General features: G+C 49.6%; 1 protein-coding gene across 5 annotated transcripts in view; it reads right to left on the reverse strand.

Moving 5' to 3' along the window:
- ETS1 (ETS proto-oncogene 1, transcription factor) overlaps positions 1 to 23,883 on the reverse strand; it is a 122,822-nt gene that overhangs the window by 51,336 nt on the left and 47,603 nt on the right. Inside the window, exon 1 of one of the 5 annotated variants that reach the window (XM_034754497.1) lies at positions 22,143 to 22,622. The exons of the other annotated variants lie outside the window; for them this stretch is intronic. Coding sequence (XP_034610388.1) covers positions 22,143 to 22,224 — 82 coding nt within the window. The 5' untranslated portion in view covers positions 22,225 to 22,622. Of the gene's footprint in view, positions 1 to 22,142; positions 22,623 to 23,883 lie in introns of those variants that run through there. 5 annotated transcript variants of the gene reach the window in all.

Consider the following 23,883-nt stretch of genomic DNA (forward strand, 5'->3'; position numbering starts at 1 on the left):
ACGAGTCTGTTAGCCTCCTCCACTTCTATCACTGACAGGCTGACATTTCCGGGGTGTCATTTATTCCTCCTTCCAGCCCCTTAGGGCTTGCCCCTGGATTTGGCCCTATTTTATTCTATATGGGTTTTTATACTGCACTCATCTGAGTACCTTCCAGGAGAGCATTAAGCAGCGTGACTACACATCTGTCCAGTGGTGTTTGTTCTCTCCTCCTCTCTCCAGAGGGAGAAGTGTGAGGAGTGGAGTTTTGGCAGGTTAAGACTCCAAAGAGCACACCCTCCAGAGACTTGGCTTTGAGTCTCCTGAAGGTCAACCACGTGAAATGGGTTTGCTAGTTTCAACCAAATCCCCAGCGGTTTCCTGTCTCCATCACCAACGTGTGGCTGCCCCATCTCTGCTCAAGAGAGGCTCAGGCGCAGCGGCTCAGCCCTGAGCTGTAGCGCACAAGGCGCTGTGAAGGCCCAGGACAGGGAGAGCAGAGGCATTTGCAAGTCAGGAAGGTGATGAATTGGCAGCACCTTGTCAGGCGTGCTCTAGAAAGGAGGCATAGAAAGGGAAGGCTGCCCACAGTGTGAGATCACTACGCAGGGCTACCAGACCCCCACACTGCACTCAAATCAAATTAGAAATGAAATTCACCATTGCAGGGCTCTGTGTTCATATACAGGGCCATAATAAATCCATCAGATGCCTTCCCTATCTGTGATCCCTCTAGTAAGACTCTGAAGCTCACGGTCTGATTGGCTAATTACTCTCTCCTGTGCCCTAATACTCTTAGGACAACCCCTCCCACACTCATCCCCGCTCTCCTCCACCAGCCAATCACACACATACCCATCTCCGTGGCCAACCTCTCCAGTATCACAGCCGCACTCTCCCTCCTTGGAAAGTCAATGGACAGCGACACCATGAGCCTCAAACCAGGCCATCGAAAAAAGGAGGACACTTCAGTCTCAAGCCACGTCTGCACTACAAAATTACATCGACCTAACTGACGTCAGCGTCCTCACCAGGAGCACTTGCAACGATTGTACTGTCAGTGTGGGGCATAGTGGGACGGCTCCTGAAAGCCAGTTACAGTCAACGTAAGCAACACAGTGTCTACATTTATACTGCGCTAGCCTAACTATGTCGACTGTGACTGTACGCCACTCGGGGAGGTGGGGTCCTAAATCAGCATAGAGAGCCAAATTTGAGCAAAGACGCTTGTACAGCTAGGTCGACGCAAGGCAGTGTAGTGTGGACCAGGTCTAAGGGTGAGACTCCACCATAATGCTTGGGGTGGTTACAGAGCAACTTCCATCCCAGCTCCTGGGAGTTATCTGCCTTAATCCTATTTGCATCCAAGGGACATCAAACACATCAAAACCCAACATCAGCCCCCTCCTACCATCCCCCCAGCCATCCCAGCCTGAAATTCCCCAATCCCAGTTTGACTGACAGCCACAGTCTTGGAGACACTGCTCTCTCTGTGTCCCTAGCGCTGGCCCCCAGGCTGAGTCAGTGACATGTAATGCCAGACACATGGACACATGGCGGAAGATAGACTTAACTACCCTCAAGCTAGGGTGACGTTCCATGCCAAACATCTCTCTCCCCAGCAAACACCCCCCTCCCCTCACTGGTGCACAGAAAGACTGTCTACATGCTAGCAGATGAGTGCAAGCCCCTGCACACCTGATATCTGGGCTGCTGGTGACTCCTGCTGAGGCTAGACCTACTACTGAAATGACTGCCTGGTTTGGAAGCTGGCAGTGGTCAGTGAGCTCAGCTCAGTTTAGCACTCAACCTCTAACTGTGCAGACGTGCTAAGAGCACTGAGCTGGCTGCAGGCTATCACTGGACTGTCCTTCTGCTAGAGACGGGCTCTCTTTAGGGGAGCAGCTCTCTGCTCAGACCCAGGTCACATCCTCGAGAGGCCGAAAGCATGAGGCCATGGTCCAGCATGACTCCTCAGACACAACACGCCGGGGCCACTTCCCAGGAGTTTGTGTGCTTGGAAAGCCGAGAAGGTAGAGGGAAGGTGGACCCAGAGCTCACTCCCTAGCTCTGCAGCTCTCTCCACTCCCACCTTTGCTTCAGCAAGATGAGCAGCTAGGACGATGATCAAATGGGGGCAGTTGCTCAGAGGGAGCGCGCAGGTTGTACAAAGTCCTCCATGCATCACTGCAGGCCCTTTATGGTTTCATCATTCCTGAGAGAAGACCCCTTTCTCTAAAACATGGCTACTGCAGCGTCTCTTTCCATACAGCGAATACAACTTCCCTCCCCTGCGGCTTCACCGCTCCGGTACCTACTCTGGGAAGATTAAAGCTAGCTTGGGTACATCTATACAAGCTGCAGTCTCTACACATACCCTTAGCATATGCCACTTTTCAGCGGGGCTTGACGAGAGAGGACAGTAAGTGTGGAGGGAAGAACAATGGCTCTGTGTTGTATTGTCTCGAACACTAGGGTCGCTTCTCATCACCCTGCTCTTTGGCCAGCCCAGTTCTTTTCTGCTCAGAGACCTTTCCATCAAATCGGAGGCTAAAATCTATTTCCTTACTGAGAGCTTTTCCCCATCCAGCACAGGATGTGCACTCCCGAATTTACGATAGCGGGGCAGGCCTCAGTCCCCCCCCGCACGGTTCTCACGCGTAGTGGCCCTACTTGGTTTGCCATAGGTTTTTTTTTTTTAAGGAAATAAAATACCCGTGTCTTTGCTTTTAAATCAAACAAATAATTCTGCAGGCTTTGCAAGCAGATCAGGACTGGGAGTTCAGAGCGAGGCTGATAAATCTCAGGAGGGTTTGTTCAGACCAAATAATATTAGACCAAGAATAATCACCAAAACGTATGGTTCCTCCGAACAAGTAACCAATTCCTGTAGCTATTGGCCAGAGATCATGTGGCTATTAAAGGTCTCAGCCCCTTTTCTCCCCTGCCCTACAATCAGAATTGCCTCTTTGCACCATTGTGTCTATTGATAGTGGAGTTTTGCACTTGGAAAGGTCCCCTCCTCGTCCGCTCTTTCTGGCCCTCACACCTCCCCGCGCTATGGTTCAGCCACACATGGAACAACCCTTGCATCAGATGTTGAAAGCAGGGGAATTCACAGAATCCACAACCAACTTTAACCACCTTCTCCAGCTTGGCTGAATGTTTCTTCCCCTCCTTGGAATTATGTTGTATTAAAAGACGAGAGAGCAAGTTAAAGCCTGAATCAGAAATGCCAAGGACAAGGACAACCAAGCATCTCCCCTCTTCTTCCAGTGTGCCGCTTCGTCGGCAGAGCAAGCCCTATTCCTTCAGTCCCCCCGGCACCTGGCATCATGGCCTCCATCCTTCCAGCAGTCAAGGCACCAGCAATGCCACCATGTGGTCAGCCACAGAGGGCGCTGCTGAGCCCCGCAAGGCACTACCCTCCTGCAGTACTCAGCCTGGTCTATAGCTCTTCTGCCTCCAGGCTGTGAGGGAGGAGAGGAGTGACCACTAGCCACCAGCCCTCAGATTACTTGAGGCTGCAGGCAGAAGGCTAAATAAGTGCCACTCTCAAAAGCACTGGAAACCTGGACTCCAGGGCCTCTACCGCTTGAGCTAAAGGCGCTCGCTCCCAGCAGTAGAGCAAATCCTGCCTCCCCACGCCCGTGGGCTAGCCTCCAGAGAGCAACATCCCACATTCATGCACACAGCACCAGGGCATTCAATCCTAGCACTGGCCCTGGGCAAATTCCAGGGAATAAGTAGGTTTTTGCAGCACGACTCCCCCTTGCAGTCTGTGAGCCAGGCATACGCTGCACAACACCCCCCACACACACCCCATGTCACTCCACCCATGCGCTCCATGCCAGCTGGGGGAGGACATCTCAGTTGCCCGCTCCGTGAGCCCTCAGCCTCTTGCTGAGACTGCAAACCAGGGGGCCAGTTGTGGTGGTTCCTACGCTGCATAAACCTGTCTGCTGGGAAATGGATGGAGCTCGTCAGCTGAACTGGCCGGCAGCCATCCCCACATTTTATTATCCACTATAATTATTGCTGGAGTGAAGTTAGTGCTGGCAACAGTCCTCTGTTTATCCCTTTCTTAGGGCTTCTGCAGGGATTCTCAACCTGGGGGCCATAACCCCAAGGGCTGGGAGGTGTGGCTGGATGACAGGGAGTCACCGGGATCCTGCTCTCCCCATATTGGTGAAGAGGAGTCTGGGAGGGTGGCGGGTTCCTGGTTGGATCCTGGCTAGCTGGGAGGAGAATCTGGAAAGAGGATGGGGGTCTAAGGATGGTCCAGTGGTTCGGATGCTAGCCTGGGATTTAGGAGAGCGGCGTTCAAGTCCCTGCTCTGCAACAGACGTGTGTGACTGCGGGTGAGGCACTTGGCCTTTCTGTACAATGGGGATAGGATGCTGCCCTGCCTCCCGGGTGGGTTGTGAAGGTACGTTAATGACGGCGAGGTGCAAAGATGCTTCAGTACCGGAGGCAAGAGAAGAACCTCCAACCACGAGCCAGTAGCCCAGAGCAGGTACTGTAGTGCCTGAGCACTTTTACCTGAGTATGGATTCAGCCTCCGCCGCCCTTGCGTGGGGATGTATTATTCCCCTCCTGCCCTGTTACTTTTACACAGGTGGGGAGACTACGGCACAGAGAGGCGATGGGGGGTTTCCAAGCACAAATGACAGGGAGGTGACCCTCACCCCACACTCCTCCCGGCACCGGAAAGCACATGTCATACAGCTGCCACAACACAGGTTTCCTGAGCCCACACCACCACTGTCCTTCCAGTCTCGTCCTTTAGGACCACAAGATGCAGCCACCAGGGCAAGGCACCAGGTCTGCCAAGTTACAGCGAGCTGACCTGCTGTGACCTCCCCACCCAATGGGAAACAGGGCTATGCCGACCCCTGGGCTAGAGAAATGCACCAGATAAGCCAGGAAAGGCCTTTGCTAGTCCTGATTTCCTACCAGGGATGGGACAAAGCAAACACAGGGAAGAGGAGGACGTGGGAGTGAGCTGTGGAAGGCAGCCAGAGACGTGTTCCTTCCCACAGGGCTGCCCTGAGAGCCCTGCTTGTCCGGCCCCAGAGCCGAAGGTCTGGACGAGGGTCCATTCCATGAATGACTCTGAGCGGGGATTACGTCACTTCCCAGCCTCCTCCTCACTCTCTCAACGGACAGGGGAGAAAAGGGGGGGGGGGGGGGGGCGGAGTGGGGAGAAGTGGGATTAAATCAGAGTGGCCGAGGGCCCTCGGATTGGCTCTCAGGCAGCCTGAGTCTGGAAGCTAGGGGGAGAGGCGGAGGTACACGCAGGATGCAGCGTGCAGCATTTGCAAGCTGTTAAGGAATTACAGCCAGTCTGGCCCCACGCCTTCCCCGGTAGAAGCAGACGGTGAAAGGCTGATTGATTGTGGCCGCTTCGGCCAAGTGGCATTTAGGGGAGGTGGGGAGAAGGGGGCGAGAGGAGTGTCCTTTGGCTACTTGGGATCCAGGGGTCCTTGCCAAAGGGACTTGGGGAATCCGCAGCAAATTGTAACCGCCCGTGGTGAGGTTCAGCTCAGGCGATCAGCCATGGATGGATACTGTCACCTCTAGCTCATCATGTTAAGTCAGGTCTATAGCAACTGAAAGTTCTCACCACCTCATGGCTTATGTGAGATTGGAGAGGGGTAGTTTGAGGGGCCGCAGTCCAGTTCCTCCCGGCATATAGCCGGTCTGTGACTGCTAGCACCGAATATCTCCAATGCCCGGTGATGGGACACTAGATGGGGAGGGCTGTGAGTTACTTCAGAGAATTCTTCTCCAGATATATGCCTGGTAGATCTCACCCACATGCTTGATGTCTAACTGATCATCATATTTGGGGACAGGAAGGAATTTTCCCCTGGATCAGCTTGTCAGAGACCCTGGGGGGGTTTCGCCTTCCTCTGCAGCATAGGGCACAGGTCACTTGCAGGTTTAAACTAGTGTCAATGGTGGAGTCTCTGTAACAAAATCTTGAAATCATGATTTGAGGCCATCAGTGACTCAGCCAGAGGTTATGGGTCTGTTACAGGAGTGGGTGGTGGGAGGCTCTGTGGCCTGCAATGAGCAGGAGGTCAGACTAGAATGATGATCATGATGGTCCTTGCTAACCTTAAAGTCTATGAATGTGTCCATCTCACAAAAGGTAGCACTGCCACGGTGATGACCTGGCACGGGGGCCCTGGGCTCTTCAGCAGCTCCCTCCAGGCAGGGCTGCCCAGAGGATTCAGGGGGCCTGGGGCAAAGCAATTTCAGGGGCCCCTTCCATTAAAAAAGTTGCAATACTACAGAATACTATATTCTCGTGGGGGCACCTGTGGGGCCCGGGGTAAATTGCCCCCCTCCCCGGATGGCCCTGCCTCCAGGTCACAAGGGCAGGTGGAGCCATGGAAATGCAAGCCTGTGCTGGATCTGTGGATAGAGGACAGGGAGGCTGCTGGTGTGCGGACGCCACTGCCTGTTATGGTGACCCCCGTTCTCTCATTGTTTCCTTGTACTTCCCCATCTGTTTATATCCATCTGCTGTCCCTTGTCTCATACTTGGTTTGTAAGCACCTTGGGGCGGGAGCTGTTCTTTTGTTCTGGATTTGTACAGCACCTAGCACACTGGGGGCCTGTGCCATGACTAGGGCTCCTAGGTGCTACAAATGGGACACAAGAAGAGAAAGGACTTCAAATCTCCAGGGCTGTCCACACAGTGCCCTTCACCAACACTGAAGCACAGAAGGACACTGCAGCCACCTTGCCTCCCAGTCAGTCTGCACAACTCAAACTTCTGGCAAAGATCTGGGTCACGGGCCTGATCCAAACCCACTGAAGTCAATGAAAAACTCTCGGGGTCAAGGCAGGCCGCGCGTTGCAGGTCTCGTGATCATGCTTTCGGGGAAGCAGAGTATGTCAGGCTTTTCCTGCTACAGCAGCCATCTCGTTTCTTTCCCTTTGGTTAAACGTGAAATGAACAAACCCCTGGCCTCACTGAAGCCAGCTGAAAGTTTGCCTCAAAAGGGGACGTTATTGGGGTGACATTCTGCTCAGGACAACTATGGGGAAAAGAGAGTGGGAACCCACTGAGAAGCTGGGAAGAGGGCCAAGGCAGAGAGCCGGGGAGTGGGCGAAACTGAACAGAAAGGGAGAGTGGCAGAGAAAGGGCCAGAGAAGGTGACAGAGAAAACATAAATACAATACCCAGTGCCCTCGCTGGGCCAGTCCGGCTTACTGGGGCTCAGAGACAGCCAGTCCCTGAGAGGGAGCACTAGCTTCCCTGGGGCTAGAGAAAACAGGAATCTAAAAGGTGAATCAGTGTCAGGGTGAGGAAAAGGTTTAAAAACCACAGGGCAAAAAAAGATGAAGGACCAAAAGCAAAACCCGAATTCAAACTCTGGGCAGGGCTCCAGGCCCCGAACCCTGGGTCAGGCTCCCGGCTCCAGGCCCTCGAGCGCCTGGGTCTCTAAGTACACAGTCTTGCCAAGCAAGAAGCAGCCAGCAGCTCCCACAGCCTGGCTTGGCTCAGGACCCCAGAGGTTGGGAAATCGTGAGTCTCGTAAGGGCTCTGACGAAGGCAGTAGCACAAAGAGCTCCATGACCGTAAGGGGATCTTTTTGGAACAATCTTTTCCGAGACAAGTCATGAGATTGTTTCTTCCCAGGAATTTGCTCTGGCAGCTCCCATTGGCCGGGCGCTGCTGACTCAAGAGACAGCCTGGCTCTACCCTCCAGATGAGTAAATAAATTGACAGGGTGGTGGGGAGGGGGGAGTTCCACACCAGTGCAGGATGAGATGAAAGAGGGGAACGAGTGCAAGCGTGGAGCTATGACTCCTCATGCCTGGTGCACTCAGTCAGACGAGGATACAGCCCTGACTTGGCAGCACGCTAGCTGCCGCTTTGTAATACACTGAATTAGTCACTGGATTAGCGAGCACATTTACACACACTCGCACCCAGCTGTTTAAAGACACGCTATCTTACACACACACACACACACACACACACACACACACACACACACACACACACCCCCTCCAGCTTCATTTTCCCCCTGTATTTTTATATCCCGAGGCCAGATTCTGGCTTTCAATCAGCGTTTGCTCTTGGCAGCCAGCAGACTCCAGAGGCAAGAAGCAGCCCTCGATTACAGACTGGAGACGCAGAACGGCTCACACTGCTCAGGTCAGCCCCCCTCCAACATGGATGGATCCAGGGAATGGATCAGAAATGGGAGGATAGGAAGTTGGGGAGCAATGGGACCTCCCTGCCCCCATTCGTTTCTCACTCTCTTCTGAAGCACGTTGACGTAACCGATTTGCACCATGGCTAGATCGGCCCGACAGACTGCATGGTCATTCTATAGGATCCATACAGGCCCCATACTGCAGCGTCCAGCTGCTTGAAAGTGGGAACAAGGGAGAGTCATCTAGCTCGAAGGCAAAACTCGCACAGGACCCTGGCCTTTCATGTTTAAAGCGTTAGAGCAGGCTTCAAATCTGAAGCCGCTTAGAGGGATGGAAAATAGCACCAGTGACTAACAGCCCTGCTGGGCCACAGCTACTGTGGCAGCTCCAAAACCTCACTGCTTACGTAGGAAACTGAAGCTTTCCTGGCATAACTGCAGAACACCCGGACTATGATGCTGTGGTACCCAGGTACCAAGAACAGGATGTATCGCTGTGACGCTAGCAGCTCATCCCTCAACTTCATAGATGAGACAAGCCCGCATGAGAGGATGTATTTTACTTCAGAAGAGAGAACTGCGGGTCTAAGCACAGGTCTGGGAGCCAGGACTCCTCGGTTCTACCCTCCAGAACTAATGCCCTCTGTGGTCAAACCAGGAATAATTCTACTATTTGATCTCACACAGTTGTTTTGAGAACTCAGCAATTGATGCCCATCTGGCGCTTTCGAGACAAAGCGCTGAGTGTTCTCATTTGAGTTGTTTGGAAAGTGCGTTCTTTTTCACAATCCGTTTTTTTTTTCCTTTCAAAATTTCTCATTACATTTTTCTGGCTTTTCCTTGGAAAAACAACAACAACAAATTGGGGGGTTCTGAAAGCCGGTTTTGCTAACGATTTTCAGTTTTGGATAAAAAATTCAATTTTTGAAAACCAAAACTTGATACTGAAAACCAAAAATGTGGGGAGGTTCCGTTTCTAAAATGTGGACCAAAACAGCACATTTTTCCATAAACTGTTCATCTGAGTCAAGCAGGCATTTTTCGATAGCTCTGGTTATCGTACCAAACCCATCACCATGTAGGAGTTTCAAACTGCCCTTGTGCTGCACATTAGTCACTCCCACCTTCATGTCACCAATGTGTATAGAATCCCGCTCCTCCTCCTTCAAATCCACAGCCCCTGACTATGCAGTCTGCATCAGGAGCTCTGTTCACTGAAAGCAGTGTAGGGCCTATGACACACAATTGAGCAAGTCAGAATCCAGCCAATAGAGGGCAGTGGTGCATACAAAAATTAACTGTTAATTATATCGACTAGCATGCTTGATGCCAAAATTCTCATGGATGCCAAAACTGCCAGTCCCAACAGCCAAATACAGCCTGTCCTCCCTTGTAACTACAAAGGAGTCAGCTAGAGAGGTTTTTAATGCTGTTGATCTCAGGAAGTTTCAATTCAGCTATCAAGGAAAATACAAAGAGAAGCAAAAATAGGTGGTGATGGTACATTTAAAAATATTACAGACCTGCACAGTGACCTTGGGATGAGGCTAGGTGCCTCAGTTTCCCCATAAAAGTGCACTACTGATTCCTTGTCTCATGGAACCTACGGTTAACAAAGCACTTGGAGACCCTGAGATAGGATGTGCTAGATAAGGGCCGGAACTGAAACGTGCTGAAGTTAACACCAAAACTCCCACGGAATGCAATTTAGTGCAGGCATAGGCTTTCAGAATGCAAAGTCTCAGCTTAGTTCAGTCACCCCACTTGATGCTTTAACTTGTTTGTCATCACTTTACTCTTTCATGCTCAGATAGAAAAAGGGCGGGCAGCAGGCTACCGAGAGGCTGAAATTAGCAGGACAGGGTGTGCATGGCTCACCCAGGCATCTCACGACTAGGTCGACAGGCACATTCCACGTACATCGGGCAGACTCCTTGGAAACACGTCCTCCATGCAAATATTTCAAACGCGAATTGGAGGCGGGATGGTGGGGGGAGGGGCTGTTGGGTTTTTGGCACAGCGTCTGGGTTCTCTCATTCAGACCCAAATTCCTAACTGTGCCATCACCCTTTGGGAAAGTGCTACGACATACATAATCCATGTAGAGCCAATTTAAAGCCCTCCACGTACGAAAATGCATTTCATTCCTTAACAATCCACTAACGCCTTGCAGAGTTTGGGTGCCGGCGTGACATTTCCAAGCCCACCCCCGTCAATATCGACCACATGGTAATCTCTTCCCTTCGCAGTGTATAGGGAGAGTCGCAGGCTCAAATCCCAAGAGAGAGTATACACCAGCACTCCGCCCCACAGACACACTAAGTCTTGTATGGGGCACAGATACAAACTCTCCTGGCCATGAACCAATCTGAGATTAGCTGCATGTCTAGCCAGTAAACACTGATTCACCCCCGCGAGTGCATGCGTATTCTTCCTTCTTGTAACATTCGTAGAGCACGGACTGTCCTGTGATAAAGAGCTCTACATCTGCAGGTATTACAGGAGCGAGATAGTGGTTGGAAGAGAGGACTGAGAGTCGGGACTCCTGGGTTCTAATCCTGGCTCTGCTGCTGATTCTGCTTCAGACAAATCACTTAGAGAAACTGAGGCAGGGAAGCTATCTGTAAAGTGGAGCCTCTGTTGCTGGTTTTAGAGGTGTTGAGGCCTAATTTGAAAGGTGCTTGGAGATCCTCAGATGAAATGGACTATCCATGAAACTATCATTACACCAGGGGGGAATCAAACTACTGCCCCAGCCCTTCTCAACCCCAGGACAGAACAGCACCAGGAGACACTTACAAAGGGTCAGGTAGGGCCATGACTGAGACCAAGGGAGATGGGGGACAAAAATGGGGTAAATACTAAACCTCCTCCATCCTCAGCAGGGAGAAAGATGGGTGAACCCTCAAGGCCTCCTGAGAAGTGGGGTGACGAGGAGGGAAGACATCAGAGAAGGGGAATGGAGATCTAGCATTTTCTCCTACAGAGGCCAGAGCGGATGACCTTGCCCCATGCCAAGAGAATACTGGAGGTAGGGACACACGTAGAGGAAAGAGGCGGTTTGGAGGCCAGAGGGTTTGGAGGCCTCTGTACATCTGGAATAAACCTCCAAACTTCTGCATATCTACTTGGACCCCAAGCTCTGAAGCCCTGATTGTTATGGCAGCCATATTTTAAATGAGCCACCAGAATTCACATATAACTTAGCATCACCTACATGTACAAACTCTTAAGGTACAGTTTTTGTCTGCAAAACACAACATCCAAATGCTGAGAATCAAATATCTGCCTCCCCACCCCCCGGATCCAAATGCTCTCGAAATCTGGGGAAAGTGGGATCTAGATAAGAATTTGGGGCCCATCAGTAGTTTAAACAACATCCAACCTGATTGCCAGTTTTATTTTTGTATGTCTCTCTGGGCCGGACTGTGAACTTTGTACTTCTGCTGGGGGGGGGGGGGGGGGAACAGTTACTCACTAGAGTAAAGTGACTCATGTTTAAGCGTTTACGGAGCTGGGCTCTGAATTCTTACCATTTGCAAGCACAGCTAGCAGCAATCACTAGAATAAAATCAGTTTGGGTTTGCACCACTTGAGACACAGGTGTAAACACAGCAGCTAGGCAATACTGAATGCATCATCTCACAGAGGACCGCAATAAAAGCTCTCTTCATATCCAACATTAACATTCAGCTATTATCATTGGAAACAGCGGAGTCGGACCACAGTTTCGTGATAAGCAGAGCCAAAAATAAATACTAGAAAAATCCAGCAAGGCGGGTGCATCAGAAATTCAGCCTCATTAGAACTCGAGCGGTCCCCAAAAATTCCACTGCACCTGGGAAAAATGTAGGCGCTTGCTAAAGAATCAATAAATATTTATTGTTTCACCAGCAGTATTTTGACTGTGGATGTAAGCATGGCCCGACGCCAGCAAAACTGGAGTCTTCTTGGCCAGCACCGCAGACAAATTTCTCTCTGTATCTATTTGGAAGATTATAAACTACACAATGAAAAAAAAAAAAAAAAACCCACACAGGGCAGAGAGCAGCTTAGTCACGGAATAGGAACAAAGGGGCCGAGATATAGAGCCAGATCCCAGGCGGTGGGGGAATCCATGTAGTCCCACCGGCTTCAATGGAGCTATGCTGATTTGCACCAACTGTGGAGCTGGCCTTGTACCCCACCAGGCTCAAATACCCCATGTTACAAATCTGGAGAGTTAGGGACTGGTCCTGCCACTGGATCTGAGCAAGCAGCACCCTGCATCCAAGAGCAGCTCCACACGGGTGCCATACACACAGCTCGCTGTAGCATGGGGCCTTAGAAAGGAAGCTGTTGACAATAATACAGTTTGATCAATAGGTCAGACTGCCGTTGACTTCAATGGGCATAGGATCAGGCCCTTGGCCACTTAAAGGATGCAAGATTTGGTTTTGGTAAGCCCGGCAAAACAGCGAACCAGACAGGACAATATAAGAGAAAACACAGAGGGCGAGTGGAAGAAATGCTGAGCTCTAGCAATGGAATGTAATTGCCTGTGATCCAGCCCAGACAATGACTGGAAGCAGCTAGAGAACGTTCATTGCACCTGATGGCAAAAGGCCCAATTCAAGAGCCGTTGAAGTCAGCAGGAATCTTGCCATTGACTTCAGCGGACATTACATTAAATGCCCTGGATCTAGAAGCTGCCCTGAGTGGCTTGTCCCCGATGCCGGGCTGAGTTGGTGTGTGTAGTCAAGAGGCAGAGAATTTCAGAGATGTGTGTCATTCACAGACTGGGCATCTGTCTCTGAGGAAGTCAGGCAATTTGCCCACCTGACACTGGATAAAATGTCCATATGGTTGGCACCTGACAGTGTAAAAAGACACAAACCTCCTTCCCCCTCTTTTGGATCAACCCTGCTCAGAAACAGAAGTGAAAAAGAACCCATGGTAGGATGGCCCGTTCCTGTCTCTAACACCTGACTCCCATTCCCCCCACCCACCAAAAAAGGCTGATGTTAAGGACCATGACTGAAATGCAGCCACTTCTGGGGTGGGGAGAAGCAGACAGATGGCACAGAGCACACTGCGACAGCAGTGGGATGGATGGAAAATGCACTCCAAGGATAGTGGGGTTGACCCCCTTACAAAAGGACCACGGGATCTGTAATATAGATGATGAGCAGACAGGAGATCAGCTTTTAAGACCTTGCCACAAAAAGCCAAATACAGTAAACTCCATGTGTTTCACACCAGATGAGTATAGGAAAGATGCCACCCTAGTGGCTGGTCCACCAGAGGATAAGAGCCTACTACTACTACTAGCAGCTAAAGGAGTTCTTTTACTTGCTCAAGTGGTTCAGGTCTATACCACAGGTTCATGGTTCAAACCCTGCTGATAACCCAGTACACCTGGAACTCCAACTGGCTAGCTCAGAACAATAAAAGGCTAGAATGCCTCTGGGAGAACTCACACCTGTTGTTTCAAGATACAGAGGTTCAGCAAACCAGATGCTTAGCCCCATAAGCCACCTCCCTGCAGCTCAATAGGCTAGAATATCTCTTCCTTAAACTAGACCTCTGCCCGTCTGGCTGCACCAAGAAAAGCAAAAATACAGGCAAAGTGGTGAAGACAAAAAAACCCAAAGGTTCCTCTTCCACCAACCCTGAGACCGACTCTCAGACTGCTCACGCTCAGCCTTAGCCCTTCAGCGGCATCCAACCTAGTGAGAATGGAGGACACCATCAGTGTGATGTGAGTGTGAGTCAGAAAACTCTGCTTGTTTTAAAAGAGGCATGTTCTTACTCAGCGCACACCTGCTCCCTGAGTAGCTGCTCTGGGCAAGACAGAACAGCTGGAGGAAAACGGGACTCTGCCATTCTGTCTCCAGCAGCAGAGCTATCCTCTGAAGTTCTGGCTGTTGGATCTGTATCACTGAAGGTAAATGGGACCCACAGTTTGGCTTTCAGATCCCAGGCAGCATTTGCCGAGCTGAAAGTTTGATGCGGAACGGGGGGAGGCATCTTCTTTCTTGTAAAGCAGACAGAGCTGGAGGAAGGATGGTTCAATGGTTAGTGCACTAGTGGAGGTCTCAGGTTCAATGTGTTGCTCTGCTACAGACTCCCTTTGTGACCTTGGGCAAGTCACTTAGGCCCAGATCCTCAAAAGGTGCTTAACTCCCATTGAAATCTTTAATTCTAAATACTTTTAAAGAACTGGGCCTCAGCCTCTTTGTGCCTCCATTTCCCATCTATAAAATGGGGCTAACAGCACTGCGCTACCTCACAGGAGTGTTGTGAAGATAAATCCATTCCAGATTGGGAGGTGCTCAGATACTGAGCCAGTGGGGGCCATATCAATTCCTAGGAACATACTCTTGGGGCTGGATTGTAACTTGACTGTCTGCCCTGAGTAAGGGCTGGTGTCTAAATAAATGGAGTCTGTTCACTGATATCAGTGCAAGCAGGATTGGATCCCAAAGCATGTAAAATTCTGGACTATCCCTCTGCCTAAATCAGTCGTAAATGATTCTGTTCCCAGGTGTAAGGAAAGTTGGACAGTTGTCTTGCAAGCAGCCAAACTGGTACAACTATGGAGATTTTGATCCTCTCCTGGAGCACAGCAGTTCATCCAGGCAATTTTAACAACAGTGCTAACTCTGAATTGCCCCTCTCAATTGCCATGGGCAGGAGGAGGGCAATCACTTGCCATAACAACACTGTATCTTCTTAGATAAGATATTTGAAGTAGAATAAACTATTCTGAGTGAACTGCTGGCCAATGCAGTGAGGAACCTTTTAAAATATACATTGCCTTGGATTTGGGATCGTTATAATCTTGTGACAGATTTGCCCCAATTCAGGCAAAAGGGTTTTCCTCGTGGATCAGCGAGACAGGCACAGAAGAGGTTTAAAGATGCATCCACTACACATGTGAGCATCTTTTCTCGTGTAATATACTTGTCTTGCTATACTTGACTATTGGTTTGTACCAAGTCTGACCATGGAAAGCAGATCTGCCAGATCAGAGTGACAGCTAGTCTTTTACAGAAGCATTTCTTTTAGCTGGTTTCCTTGTAAATATCAGTCTGTCCTATTCCAGGCAGAGAGCATGCAAACCCCAGCTAGTCAGCAGCAGTCAGCTATCGGTGTGCAACGCCTGGCATGAAACTTGAAACTTGACTGCAAACACTCTCTCTCCATGGAGAGCTGAAAAGCAAAAGACCAAAATGTTACTTTATTCTTCCTTCATTTTATAAGGTTTGTCCATTTACAGCAGATGGAAATGGCATGGCAAATTGGAGGATGCTCCATGTAATTACATTGTAATTGCACAGGTATTACATGGTTATCTGAGTTCTCTGTCAAAAAGCAAAGCCAAGTGCAAGAAAGGAAGGTTGGTTTTGCTCCTCTGGACTGGAAATATTGTTCTGTTTTCCATACACACAGCAAAATATGCCATATTATTCTAGGTGACTATTTAAATGAAGGACAAGAAATAAAGAACAAACATCATTTCACGCGAGTATCTCTCACATTACAATCCTTTTGACTGCCGTTCCCCTTAGCAGACAGATGTTTTACAGTTAAATAAACTGCAACACAGAGAAAACATAATCAAACTCTCCAATGGGAGTCAGGCGTCTAACCAGTTTTGGCACTTTTAAAAATCATCTCTATTTGCATTTTTAGGTGCTTCAATACCTTTGAAAACCTAGGCCAAAGTCCTCTCATGTTTCCAGTCCCAAGTCCCACATTATGGTAAGGTAAGAGTTAACTGATGCTACAGAACCTCTCTCGTATACAATAGTGAAGCACTTCACTCGTAGCTACTGCCGCTCCAAACTACCTTACATGATAGATCTGTAATATTAAATTGTTATTACTGATGAGTCAAGACACCACACGTCACTGCTGCTACGTATTCGCACAGTACCATAAGGAGACAATTTGCAAAACACTCCCGGAGCAAATACCTTCACCTGCTTATCATTTGCAAATACCATCATCCACGGGGACTTTTATTTGCGGCAGTGGTGTCTAGTGAGTAGCGCATTGGCCTAGCTGTCAGGAGACCCGAGTTCTAATCCTGGCTCTGCTGTGTGACCTCAGAAAAGTCACTTCCCCTATTTGTGCCACTGTTTCTTTTCCCACCTTTTGTTGGCTTATAGGGCAAGCTCTTCAGGGCAAAGACAAGACTCTCATTATGTGTGCGGACAGCAGCTAGCACAATGGGGCACTTGTCTCAATTGGGATCCTTAGGCACTATTATAATACAAATAAGAATACCAAGGTATAATGAGGAAATTGTCATAGAATAACTAGAAGCAAAGAGACCGTGACAGTGCTTCATCCCCATTGGTGGCTGCATTTGAGCACTGGTGATCAGTACAGTGCACGGGGATGAAAGATGTTGTAAGTAGGAGGTAGAAGGTCCCTTAAAATCAGTAGGGAAACAAAGGATGCTGTGGATCCAGAGAACAGCCGAATGGCACAGCCCTGCCCAAGGATGACAGGAGTGTATGACGTGGAACCAGATCTGACTTCGTTAGCACCCTGTGGGGAAAGAAAATCTGCTCCCTTCCCCTAAAGTTATTGCCCACTCCTCCCTTCCTCCCATCTACCCACCTAGCTCAGCAATCCACCTGCTCACCTATCTGAGCAACTGCCTCCTCCCAAGGGATGCTCCCAGTTCTGGAGCAGGTACCTTAATTCCCAGATTCTGCTGCGGATGTGCTTTGAAGGGAACAGCCCAGCAGCCAGTGCTTAAGATTCTGGAGTACATCCAGGACCCTGCGGTGCACTGCCTCATCATAACCAATGACCTGGCCCCTCATGCCCCATCTTCCCCCCCACACACACACACAGAGGAAGTGAATGGAAAAAAGTTCTGCGGGCCTAAAGAGCAATTCAGGAATAGCTTTCTTCTGAGTAGCTACAGCAATGCCATTGTTCTTCCCCTTAGGCCAATCAGATGGCTCCCCTTGAATGAGACTGCCCCGCTGATTCACCAGTCACCCCTGCCCTAGCCTCAGAGTGCACATAGCAGGTCCAGTGAGTGAAGGTGCTCCTGTTACACTTGCTAGAGGAAGCAGGGTAAACATTGCATTTTACAAGGGATGAAAGATGGTCTTGTAGGCAATAGGCCGGGTGGCCAGACCTCACTGTTTCTATTCCCAGCCCTGCTCCAGACTCACTGCACCACCAAATCACTGTCTCTTCATTGTGCCTCAGTTTCCCCACCTGGGAAATAGGGATCAGAACACTAAACTCTGGGGTGTTGTGAAGGTCCATTCATTCATACTTTCAAAGCACTTTGAGATCCTGCTAGGGAAGGCACTGTAGACATGCAAAGCATATGTGCACTCACGGAAGGATTTCCTTCATTTGGAAAGCCCCTAAATTACTTGGCTAGGTCACTAGATTGCTTTTGCCATTAAAGAGGGGAGAACAGAAGGACGCAACCCTGCCAGTGAAGAGTTAAGCCACTTGATGCATCTTGGCCCTATGTCCAAATGCTGGTGATCAGAGCCCCCTCACATGGTGCACTGGATTAGATACCACACCGAAGCTTTCCACTTCCCCTTCCCTAACAGTAATCTTGCTGAAAGAACCCAAGCCCATTTCATCCCAACCCTATAAACAGGGTGAAGGGCTCTGCCAGATAAAAATCAATCATGAAGATGCCACCCCTGCGTGATCCAGGGGAAATAATGAGGGTCATTGCATTCATGGTTACAGGGCTCAGGAATATGCATGGGAAATAATGTCATGACAGCGCTCCCACACAGTGTTTGTTACACTGCCCACAAAGGGATGGATTCTTCTTCTGGTGTAAACAAGGAGCGAGTCCACTCAGCACAACACCCACATCAAACTGGGAAGAGCAGGAAGAGATCAGGCCACAATCTCTCCCCACTTTACTGTTCTACTGTCTTGCTGCTCCGTTACCTGTGGAAAACCCCAAGGGCAACAAGTCACAGAGTTCATTAGGGAGAAATGAACTCCTCTCTTCTGAGTCCCATTACAGGTCCCCAGCTTTCAGTCAGGGCTGCCAAGTGGCTTTTTACGCTAACCACAGAGGCTAGGTCAGCGTTTGCAGAGCTGCTGCAAACAGAAGGATGTACCTAGGGCAGGGTTTACCAATTTCAATATTAAATCACTTTTATTTTATTTTTTAAAAAACTGGTAAGCTGTACCCCACCTTTTATAGAATGGCTGGCAAACTACGCCCTGCCAAGTACACCCTGCAGGCTGGTTAGGGATTTGGAATTTAACCTGGCTCTACTGTACATGGAAATGTTGTATTAAATTATTACTCTGATAACCCACCTAAAATGCAACATCTACCTATCTAACTAGGGTTTTATACAGATGCCCATCACCCTGGTATTTGAGTCAACTTCTCATCTCACACACACACATTGGCAACAAGGCCTGGATCTCATTTTGGCAAGTTTCATACAACTTCGCACCCCTTGGTCAAAGGCAACCCACATTACTTTTAAACCATCAGAGTATGCTACACATCCCATCTAACTTTCCTGAGTGGAGGTGGGTTGAACAGGGGAGCAAGATTTTATTCCAGGGTCAGGGGGAGAGGAAGTGAAGGGTGGGAAGAGCTTTCCCCGGCTATCAGCCCAGCCCATGCATCTTCATTGTTTTACAAGAGCGTCAGGCACCTGGCATATTCAACACTGTTGGTGCACTGAAATAAACTAAGACTGCAGCAATTCTCACTGCATACAATTAAGCCGGCAGATAACAGGGTGACTCACAGAAGGCAAAAACAACCAAGCAGCAGGAAGACTAGATGGGTCAGGGACCGATAAAAGGAGACAGAATCTTTCACCTTGTTCAGTAGTGACCAAAAGTTGGCATCATCGATGTTCGTTGTCCTATTAGAAAGGAGTTGCTGGTCTCTGTCCATTCCTAGTGAAGCAAATGTCCATATCCCGAAACACTGCCACCTTTGTTGGCAGCCTCAGAGGGTAAGGATGGGGGAGTCTAAGGTTCTATGGACAGAGCATCAGCAGCAGCTTCCAGAGACAGCAGTCCAGCTCCACCCCGTGATCTTGACATTCATTAAACTACATGAAGGAAAGTTTCAGCTTTTCTTTTAAAAGTTAAGGGAGGAAAAGGGTTAAGCTGCCTAACTGACAGCACTGACTTTGGCTCACAAGAGCAGTACAACCACCAAAACAGAAGCAACGGGAACTACACGCGATAGGAAGTCATCTCATTTTTTAGTGTTCTTTCAGCCAAAGTTTGAACTTGGGGTCAACTGTTAAAAAATGCCTGCAATCCTCAAATGCACAGGAAGAATCAGGTTTAAACTTTAATGGGCTTGTTAATGTACAGAAAAGAAACTCAGCTTAATGAAACCAATGGGAAAAGGTTCTCTCTCCAAACAGCTCCAAACAACTTGAGCAGGGCAGAATTCTGCTCTCACCTTACCTGCATGGAACTCCATCAATCCCAAAACTACCGAATGGGTGCAGAGCAGAATTGGGCAAATGGCAAAGACGACTGTCACTGACTAGTGCCCGGAGATGTTAAAATTTAAACAGACACCTTAGTATGGGTAGAGAGACAAAATAAATCCCCCAGCCCCTCCATACAAATATCCCCAGTAAATCCAGATACCTCTGCTCATCATATCTCCCTGCCTTTACTTTGCAGAACAAAGGAACAGTATTCCTTAAACATGGGAATAATCTTTTGTTTAAGGACTCTCGTAACCAGAGCTTGTAGAAGTAGGCCTAAATGGCTAACAACGTCAAAAGTGATTTTGGGACAGACTTTTAAATGTTTTTAGGCACCTAAAGATGCAGATAGGGATTTTCAAAAGAGGGCCGAAGTCCCATTGAAATCAGTGGAAGTTAGGCGTCAAACCTGCGTCACCACTTTTGAAAATTCCACTTATCTGCATCTTTCGGTGCTTAAATACCTTTAAAACTCTGGCCATTAAGAGCCTAATTCCCATTGGCTTTCAATGAGACTTAGACTCTTAAGTGCCCAAATTGCTTTTGAAAATGGGACTTAGGTGCTTTTGAAATTTGTATCCAGTATTGCAATATTACAGAGCCATAGACATCACTGGTTTGATTGCCAGAGGTGGTGAGCATCTGCAAATTACCACTGAAGTTGCCTTTGAAAAATCAGGCTGCATATACATCTAGGTACTGCATATGGATGGATGCCTGTTAAATATGTTGCACTTGCATGTGATGTTGTGCAGCCTATGCATGTATTGATTTACTGTAGCTATCTCCAGACAAGCTGATCTGATACCAGCTTGTAGTTTATCTCTGCATGCTAACCACTAAACCATGCCGGCCCCTTGTATTTTTACTGTCAGCTGTCACTTCATTTCCCACATGTAGCCTGAAAGCACGTCAACTGGCAGGAACAGACCCCAGACTGGATTTCCTAGAACCTCAATAACTGGCCAAGAAATGCAGAACTCTCGGACTGGTTTATTTACTTATTACACTGGTACCCTACAAAAGCCAGAAACGCCAATTTCAATCAACAGGAGATCTTGCCACTAGTCTAGCAATGGAGAGAAGCAATGGGGCTGAGCTTACCCCCCCCCCCTTGAACCTAGACGGAAACGTTTCGCTGCAGGCCCTTTCGTGATTAAAGACCTACCCGCTCCCCCAACAAAAGCTGAAATAGACGTTGCTTTAGCGTTGGGGGACAGAGAAGCAAGTGAAATGAGGTTAGAAGGAGAACAGCAGCCCTTATTATGGCAGAGGTTGAACTATTAGTGTTAACCACAGAGAGCAGTAGCTAAACTTAAAGCGGGTAACAATAAACACATAGCAACATGTGATTGAAACTCCCTCTCAAGATAACATCAGCACCCCCTCCCAGCACACAAATTCTCCAGGGAAAGAGAGAGAAGCAACAGCAGCAGCAATGCTCTCTGGTTTAAATGTTTAACGTGTTTGCGGATGGGGCCCACATGCTAGGCTTCGGATTTGGTGAGCACAAGATATTTCCAGGATCTTGCTTGAGCCACTAAGAGCTGCCTCAGTAATACAATCACTCTGATATTTGAATGAGGGAGAGAGGTGGGTTCTCTGTGTAAAAGGGATCAAAGCTTCCCCTTCTCCAAATCTCTCCCTAGTCAGATGTCCCTCGCTAAGTCTAACAAACCAGCTAGAGCAGGGAGAACCACGTGAGAGAAGCATTCGTGTAGGCAATAAAACAGTCTTCCAACTGATCCAAGATCAGAACATTTTGCTTTATCCCCATCTTCCCTAAATGCGTGTCTCGATTCCTCAGGCTTGTATACAGGGAGTTATGAGGGAGGGAGGGGAAAGGGAAGAGGTCGCCCGCAGCAGATCCCGTTACAATAAAAGTTTGGGGGGGGGGGAGTGGAGGGTGGTTACAATTTCAGCCCACACATTTTGCAAAACTCGCAAGGCAAATATTTTACCCCCATCTCCCACCTCCTAAAAGAACAGCTGCAAAAATAAACTGCACCGAGGGAAAAGATTCTCATGAATCCCAGGGGACAAGAGTCTTAGAACCTGGTCAAACAGAACCTAAGGGGCCGCAATGGAACAGACCCGCAACCAACCCTCCTAATGAACTTCAGCTAGAGACCGACAGCAGCTACACCACACACTTCTCCCTCTGTGATCGCCTTCCCAGGACCAGGCGATACATCTCCCAGCATAGATCCAGCAGGGAAATGAATCCCAAGCACCAAAGATCCCAAATCAGTGCCCAAAGGATCCAGTCGTAAAATTAACCCCGTGTCCCCCCAAAAGCCAAGACCCCAGACCTAAGGTTCCAACAGTGAAATTTAATAACCCGAGCCAGGATCAGAGCGCACAGACCAGAACCAGTGAAATGTACTAATCTACCCCCACGCAGAGCCCCCAAGAGCAAGGACCCAGCCGTGAAACTTACCCCCCTCCCTCTCCACAGACACCCCCCCTCCTAGCTCCGGTGGGGGTGGGAGGCAGCCGCCGGCGAGCTTACCCGGGGAAGGGAAGAAATCCACATCCACCTTCTCGGTTTTGATGATGGTCAGGGTGGGTTTCAGGTCCACCGCCGCCTTCATGGTTCGCTCCCTGCTTCCCTCGGGTTTATGTTAAAATAGTCAGTGTCCAGGGGGTGGGGGGAGGAGAGGTTGGTGCCTGGATTCCCGGGGCCCCTACTGGGAAGGGTGCTGTGCGCCCCTGCCTGCCTGGCGCAAAGTTGGAGAAGAAGGGGGAGCGTCTCTCCTCCCCTCCCTCCTTCCCCGGTCCCACGCTCAGCCTGGCCCTTCTCCTCCTCCTCGGCCCGACGGGGTCGGTATCTCTTTCTCTTTTCGCTGCCTTCCGCACTCCCTCGCTCTTATTCTTCTGGGGCGGATCTTCTCACTGCCGCCGCAGCTGAGTCGCGCCCCCCCCCCTCACCCCCAGCCCAGCGAGCAGCGGTTGGGGTGAGGAGCTCCAGGCTGCAGGGAAGGGGAGGGAGATGGGCCGGGCTCAGCTTCAGTGACAGCGGCCGGGGGAGGGACCCGGCTTCCTCCGCCCAGCCGGCCTCAAAAGCCCAGAGAGGCGCGCAGGGTTCCGGGCGCCTTGGAGAGGGCAGGGCGCACCAGCCCCTCCACAATGGAGATGGGCCTTGCCCCACCCAGCCGATGCGGGGAGGGGAAGTTCCCTGCCCCACTAGAGGGTCCGGCTAGGGGGAAGGCCCCATGTTCCGGTAAAGTCCCATGCCCCATAGATAGGGTCTGAAGAGAGGGAAAGTCCCATGCCTCTCCCATTAGGGTGCATGGGGAGAAGGTCCCATGCCCTATCCATACAGTGCTGGGAGGGGAAACGAGTCCCATCTAGCAGCTGGCTGGAGAGAAAGTTCCAGCCCCTTCTCTAGGGTGGGGTTGGAGAGGAACGTCCCCGGAAAAAGTCCTATAGAATTGAATCAGGCTGCTCCCCACTACGATGCTACAGAACTTACTCTGAAAACCTAGGGAGAATTGAATAGAGAAGCAGCTCCATTCTATAGAGCAATTAAGCCATCCTATCCCTAGCATTCTCTATGAAATCCTATAGGTCTTTTCAAGGAGAGATGGATAAAAATAAGCAGAGAAGACTATGGGGATGATACCACAGTTTGGTCTCAGATATACACATAGCTGTTTGAGCCAAAGCCCATTGAAGTCAATGGACACACTCTCCATTGATTTCAGTGGGCTATGGCTCAGGCCCAACTAGGAGATAACTGCATGGCTACATGCCTTCATACAGCCTTCTGTCACCCAGAGCGTCTGTTCACAGCTAAAACCTGAACAAAAAGATGTTTGTTTATATAAAAAACAGCACTAGGAATCTTTGACTAGGACTCAATGAGAAAACACCACTCGTCATGGCAAGCTACTCCATGGAGACACCTTTGATGATCCAAGATGACTTCTTGTCAAATCCAAGACAACTGCATTCCTTCTGCAGTTTCAGAAGAAGATGGTACCGTTCACTCCCTCACCTGAACTGTCAGAGTTGCAGTGCACGGTTACACAGCCTGATGCACTCCATACCAGAAGTGGCTGCATTCATTGGCTGTGTGCGTGGCATGTATGCTCAGGGAAGTGCATGCATGCTGATGGGATTGTGGGGGGGAGGGCGGAAATGTATGTGTATTCTGGAGTTTGTGTGTGTGTGTGTGCATGGGGAGGGGAGAGAAAGGGATAGAGAGAGTGCACACGCATGTGGGGGCATGCATGCCTGGGATGGTTGGA

The sequence above is a fragment of the Trachemys scripta genome, chromosome 21, assembly GCF_013100865.1.
Source record: "Trachemys scripta elegans isolate TJP31775 chromosome 21, CAS_Tse_1.0, whole genome shotgun sequence".
Classification (NCBI taxonomy): Eukaryota; Metazoa; Chordata; order Testudines; family Emydidae; genus Trachemys; species Trachemys scripta.